At 35.3% G+C, this 6887-nt stretch overlaps 1 protein-coding gene across 1 annotated transcript; it reads right to left on the bottom strand.

The window, feature by feature from the left end:
• Nucleotides 1–91: 91 nt before the first annotated feature.
• Nucleotides 92–5975, bottom strand: LOC147384852 (vacuolar protein-sorting-associated protein 37 homolog 1-like). The gene is made up of 7 exons (XM_086426069.1): nucleotides 5810–5975; nucleotides 4294–4521; nucleotides 2491–2578; nucleotides 949–988; nucleotides 809–855; nucleotides 596–716; nucleotides 92–470 (listed from the first exon to the last, which is right to left on the bottom strand). The coding sequence occupies exons 1-7, from the start codon at nucleotides 5824–5826 to the stop codon at nucleotides 310–312; spliced, it is 702 nt and encodes a 233-aa protein (XP_086282195.1). The 5' UTR covers nucleotides 5827–5975; the 3' UTR covers nucleotides 92–309.
• Between the last annotated feature and the right edge of the window lie 912 nt (nucleotides 5976–6887).

Here is a 6887-nt window from a genome sequence, read left to right as displayed (position 1 = left end):
CTGAGGAAAATTCACATTTTTCCATGAAAACTCATTATGGGCAATTAAACAGCTCATCAAATCCAAAAATATTCTATAAGCTCACTCAGAATAAAGGAGAAACCCAAAAAAACAATAATAATAATTGCTGCACAATAAGTTATTTTAAAAATCAGCATACTCGTATAATAGGAAATGTATGAAAAAATACACAGGAAGGTTCCCAATTGCAAACAATTATACTACTTGAGATGCTATACATAACAAAGAGCATCTCTTTCTCGAACCCTTATACGTATTTTATACATCATGTGCTAGTAGTAGTAGTTTTCATCCAAACGAGATTTTGGCTGCAAGATGGGTGAGTACCTGTCGGTGATAGGTCGTGCGGAGCCTCTTGTACTTCTGTACAAAAGCATTCATGTCTATCTCCTTCTCGAGAAGCTGACTGTGAAGTGTTTCAGATTCCTCGTCCGTTTTATTCATCGCATCTGCAAAAGCCAATCCCCCAAACAAAATCATCATCATCATCCATGTCAAAAACTCAATAAGCCATATTAAGTTGGTTTAGAAGAACTATTAACAACCATGGCTTATGATGAAGCAAGAAATTTACCTTGCAACCTTTGGAACAGTGTTGAGGGAGAATAGAACTTTAAAGCTTCTTCCTTATGTCGCTGCAGTTCATTAAGTTTCTCTTGAGCGGCAGCAAGCTCTGTTGTTCGGATAATTTTGCACTGTAATTGAAACAGAGAAAGGTAAAGTTTACGTTAAGTAACCAACTTCCACACTTTTGCCAAAACACGAGAGGGACTTCGTGTATGCTTACCTGGTTCCTAAGCTCTACTATGCGTGGTTCCTTTTCCAAACTCTCCCCTGTTCCAAAAAAAAAAAAAGTTAGTACTTGTGTCAACTGTTGAAATGCTCATACATACATCTATTCATTAGTGTGCCAGCCAAGATACTCACTTGCAAGCTGCAAAGTTTCTTTCCTAAGTTCATCCCGAAGCTATAACAATGGGGGACGAGGAGAAAAAAATACAGTAATCAAAATGAAATTCACCAGGCTAAGAAAGAAAATAAATTTGCACGACAAGGAATGGGTGCTAGTATATTAGATGAAAACTATACTCAAAATATTATAGCTGAAACAAGGAGAAATGGAAGAAAGAAATCATTCAACTTAACTAATGCACAAAACCAATTTCTCACTGTAAGCATGAAGCTTATTTGAGAATAAAGAGCTTTTACATAACTAAACTCCTGAAGAATCATCACAAGTTATAACCAAGACATGGCCTATGTGGGAGGCAATTTTTTAATGTGTCCATCCTCTCCTCCAAATCCTCCCCTAACAAACCAAATCACAGGTTTGGAAAACACCAATTCATGCACACTTAGACAGAGAACATTTTGAGAAAAGCAACAAAAGAGCTAGGCTACAAGAGTTAGTTAATGAGGTTCATCACCCTAAAACTGACGACTACGTCCCCAGGCACAAGAGAACAAATCCACTATTTTTGAGTATTAAATGGGTTCTCAGACATCTTTCTGACTTATGTCGAACCTCTCTTGGATATCTGACCCTTCAATTTTCCAGCTCTACTACCTCTCCATTTCACCTTCACCCTTTTTTTCACACCATTTTTTAAGAGAACTGCTTCCTCTTAATAATGTTCTTCAGAGCCTCCACCCCTTCAACTCCTAGAGTGAATTTAGGTATATGTTTCTTCTTAATTTATTGTCCCCTTAATCCCCATTAAGGTAATTTCAGTTCCTCTTCTTAACGTACTTTAACTTACTGCCATATTTCATGGAGAATGCCATGGGTCATACAGGTTAGGATCAGCCCCCAATCAAATTTTTATTCATTCATCTCTAAAAACTATTGGATTTGTACTAGGATTCCCATGATGGTATTATAATCTGTAGGTGGGCCAATTCCTTGGTTTTATCATCAGTATTAGTCTCCTATGGTCTTCTATTCCCAATGGTCTTTTAACTAAAATACCTTGGAACAAGGCTTGGATTTCCCACCCAATACCCCCAAGTTCTATTCAGGGTGAATTCTGCATTTTAATCAAGAAGCTAGAAAGTGGCCACGAATGAGCCCCTCCACCTCCAGAGGCCTAGGGTGTGTTCAAAGACAACAGCTTTTCAAGCTCTTTTCTTTCCAACTTCTTCTTTCCTTTTTTAAATGTGAATCTAGCCAACAGAACATAGAACCACCCAATTCCCTCAATAGAAAACAACTCATCTCTTAGACCCTGATGAAACTGATTCGAGGTTCCAGAATTAGTAAAACATGAACATGAGACTGATTGATGTACCATAACAAGTGATACAAACCAAGCAGCATATGGAAGTCTTGGTAAAGATTGAAATCTGGTTGAAAGACTAGGAGGATAATAGGAAATATAAGAAAATTTTTAAATATGCCTAGAATATGTATTGAAAAAAAAATCTCGTTAGAATGTTACAGGAGTGTAAAAGGTAACCTTTGCAACTTACATTGTTCTGAATTTTTACTTGATCCAGTGACAGCAAGAACTGATTGTATGCATCCTTGTCTGATAATAGTTTCCGTAACTCATCAACACTACATGAAATTCAATAACATAATCAACAAACTAGAACATAAAATATCAAATGACAGTTGTTAAAACTACCCCAATTATTTGAAACCGCTTGTTACATATTATTATCATAACAAGCAAATCATAGCATGAGCAACGCAATTCAAACATACATATGGCTTGGACGTTTACAGTGCTCGTCAATGTTCATGCTCAAGTCCCACCAACAAAATAAGAAATTCAAAAAAGAAACACTCTCAGATTAAACACCATTTAACACTTCACATATCACTTATTCAAGATAAGCATCTATGACGGTGCATGCACATTCAAGGCTGGAAAGCAAGGATCCTGTATGATTTGACTCTTGCTTGTGGGGATGGAGTTGAGTTTTTTCTTTACCCCAGAAAATCTTCAACAGGTACACAATTTCCTTAGGAAAAAAAAAAAAAACCTCCTTGGGAATGAAAGTGCACGACTTCATTAAAAGGGAAGCAGTACCCATGCTCCTAGAGAAATTACAGAATTGCTACTGTGTCATGTCACCTCACCATGGAGTCATCTTCAATGATTCACAAACCATATCACAACAATACATTCAAAAGTAGTAAGATGAGCACTCTTAGCCTTTTACTTATCTAGACCACGAGGGTTTTCACATTCTCTACTCATGTATCATTTGGCACACCGATGATATAGATTTTTTTTTTCTTTTTTTTTTGTAGAAGCTTAATGATGTCCAGTCATGGGTAATCATGTTAATGAGTATCCCAAAATCAACAAATAACTAAAACAAAGGCTAGTTCATCTTATGTGTGATCAGCATCATTTATTGATTTGCTATTATTATTATTATTTTTCTATAACGTCATGGGAAGAAATCTAAGGCCTTACACAGTCAATTGAAGTTACTTGCATTAGTATTTTAGCTCTTTTTACCTTGCTAATTCTAAGTCGATCATCCAAACCCAATTACATTAGTCATCCAACAGAGAAGATTACAACCTAAATTCTACTTGTCTGGCCATGTATAAATAACAAACTAGAATGACATGCAACAAGCTGATTAATTCAATCTTCTATAAAGCTTGTTCACAAGCCCCTTTTACTTTTTCACCACTTCATAAACCAATCATTCCATCTTACAGAAGGTATGTTCAAAGCCACTTTTCCTTTCTTGCAACTCTATAAGCTGATCAGTTTATTTTCTATGAAGCTTGTTCACAAACTATTTTTCATTTCTCATCATTCATGAATTTTTATTTTTATTTTTTTGTTTTAAAAAATAAAAAAATAACACACCATTCACTATGCTTCTCACCCAAAATTGGGGAATGCATATATCTTTTTTGTCAATTTTCTCTTGCCAACAACCAGAAATAAAATACCAAACAGATAGGTGGCTGGACCATATTTTAATAACATCATGTTCTCATGGTTAGCAATGCAAATGTGATTCATCAAATCACTCACGAAACTTTTTTAATAATGTCTAAGGCAGACTTCTATAAGAGTTGAATGAACTCCCAGTAATTATAATGGGAAGGAAAAATAACCTACACCATACAAAAAATCATTGTTCATGCAATAAAATTGATGTTAAATTTTCTGGTATGGGAAACAAAGAATGAAACACAGTCTGCTTTATATACTTCACCAGCTACAAACATTTAAAACTTTTCAGAAGTAAAACTATTCATGGGTAGGAAAACAACCCATTAATATATCAAGATCTCACCTTTTGTCCTTTAACAAATAAATTATGCCTGCAGCCTCAGAAGGCGAAAGTTGGCCATGCGAGGATTGAGACTGATCTGAAGGTCTTTGCACACTAGGGCCAGTGGAAGAGCTGCTACCTGGTGTGGAGGGCCGGGAAGAATTTGAGGAGCTAATCACCGATGGAGGATACCAAGACTGCGCAGGTATATCTTGTCCATGTGGCTGATTTTGTTGCTCTTGAGAACCCCTGTATGTAACCAACCAAGGTTCGAACTTCAAAGTAAATAGAAAGATAACTAGACTCCACTTTTTTAAAGATGTATTCATCCTATGAAGAAAATTCTTGTGGCCCCTTACGACATAAACAGTTATCTACTTATCTATAATCTTTGGAAGCAAATACCATTGACAGCCTTCCATATCCATCTTGTGTTATACCGTGTAAGCTTTTTTTGTGTGAAATTAGAAATGTTTACATTCCTCACCTTATAAGATACTAGTATGATTGCTATGCGTCTTTGTCAAACTAAATATACATTTTTTATAAGTAAAATCTATATAATAAAACACAATGGTTGTCTTCCCATAATGTTTTACCCCCATAAAGAGCGATTCAAATTCAATCTTGCATGCAACTCAAGGAATAATTTCAATTTATTCCCTTTTCCCTCCTCCCTTTCAATTTTATTGCCTTTATCTTCTAACCCTTTTCAATAATTGTCTTTCTTCTTTTAACCTATTAACCCCAAAGAGGATGACCATGCCATAGGTACAGACAAACTCTAGTATGTTAAGAAAAGGCAACTTGAGGTAGAGAGTACCAAACAAAGCCGCAAGAAGAAATATAAAAACAGCCCAACAGATCATAAAACACCAAAATCAGACTCATGGCTAAAATCTCATGTTATAAACCCAATCCCATCTCCCAACAAAATCTTCAATAAGTTTTTGAAGATTTTTTACCAACAGAATAAAATACCTAGAATTGCAATTCTAAAACGCCTGTCAAATTAAATATCCCCAACTGCGTCTATCTCATTACAGATCATGTATGGTACCCTACAAATAATTCGCTATATATGAAATTTAACGCTCATGGATCATCCAAGAATGCTAAACTAGTAATCATTAACCGTCCACACAATAAAGATCTATCAAATTGGACCTATCAAATCCAATTGTAGATAATTTTGCAAGCTAAATCTCGTATCCATCTTCATTCGATTCCAAGAAAACAAGTAACATAAGAAACAATTACGATCAAACACAATAACATTTACATAAAAATATGCAAGAAATTGAGCAACAAATGCGAAACAAAATGGCTCTTTCATACATAATAAACTCTAACCAGAAATTCAATTGAAAAAACGCCCTAAATTTTACATTTTTCTGCTTCTGAATCCAATATAACAAACGCGAAGACTTCCAATTAATCAAATTTTTAACATTAATTCATCGAAAAAATAACTTGAAACCCTAAATTAGATACGAATTCAACAGAGACCAAAAAAAAAATCAAGAGAGAGAGATACCAGAAGGATTTAAACATGGCTGAATGGCCCTCTTCAATCGTCAGATGATCAGAGAAACAAGAGACGTAAACCCTAGAAAAGAAAAACACAGAAGGGGTTGACGTACGGCCCTTCTCTCTCTCTCTCTCCAATGCGAAAGCTAGAACTTCGAACTTTCGATGGATGCAGGAGGGAATCCGCCCTATATTCTTTATTTTTAATTGGGGTGTAATAAGTAAAAGTTGGAGTGCCAATAGCAGTTAGATCTTTGTATTAAAACCAAATCCAATTTCGTCGAAGTTTCGGTAAGATAAATATGAGAGAGTAGGCGAATGATGTCATAACCGTGTTGCTGGACACAAATTATACAAGAATCAGGATCCTGTAAGGTGTCCAGTTCGTATAGAATAGGATGGGTATCTACGTGGCATGTTCTAATTGGAGTATAGAACACACTAGACCTCTACTTGCACGCAGCCCGATGTGTTTAATTAAACTTGTAAAGAATTATCTGATACAAGTCAGATCCATATATGGTCTTACTAAGAAAATCCGAGTTGGATTCAGATCCGAACCAATATTTAAAAAAATCAATAAATATACTTAATAACTAAACCCTAAACCTTAGACCTTATACAAAAAAATAAATAAATAATATTTCTAACGAAAAATGCTCGCATATTATTTTTATTTTTTAAAAATAAAGATTAAAATCCAATTGAAGAGATTCTATTATCTAGTTTTCATGCCTTTTCTATGAAAAAAAACATAACCTAACCCACATGCCTTGGTTTCGACCTTGGCCCATCTGATCCCCCTAGCATGGTTTTAAACTCAGTATCGCATCTCGTCTCGTTCAACTCCAATACCGAGTTATCTCGAATGAATTTTTCGATATGTATGAGACGTCTCATGAGATAATTCAACAAATTGAACGTGAGACGTAAAACTCGATCAAAAAATGATTTTGTGAGTTAGTCTTATTCAGCTCTGATACCGAGTTAACTCGGGCAATACATCTCGGTCTCAAACGAGTTTAAAAACTATGCCCCCTAGTTAGACGTAAGTCTGGACACCCAGTTATAATAAAAAATATATA

The sequence above is a fragment of the Akebia trifoliata genome, chromosome 15 (assembly GCF_017979445.1).
Source record: "Akebia trifoliata isolate Shusen 1 chromosome 15, ASM1797944v1, whole genome shotgun sequence".
Lineage (NCBI taxonomy): Eukaryota > Viridiplantae > Streptophyta > Magnoliopsida > Ranunculales > Lardizabalaceae > Akebia > Akebia trifoliata.
This window is presented reverse-complemented; position numbering and strand designations above follow the sequence as displayed.

What these genes read in the sequence shown, in the direction of transcription:
- LOC147384852 (XM_086426069.1), bottom strand. An exon ending in TATTTGTTAAAGGACAAAAG is followed by an intron (nt 2,579 to 4,293) that starts GTGAGATCTTGA and finishes AATTTCATGTAG; the next exon opens with TGTTGATGAGTTACGGAAAC. An exon ending in AGAAACTTTGCAGCTTGCAA is followed by an intron (nt 856 to 948) that starts GTGAGTATCTTG and finishes TTTTTGGAACAG; the next exon opens with GGGAGAGTTTGGAAAAGGAA.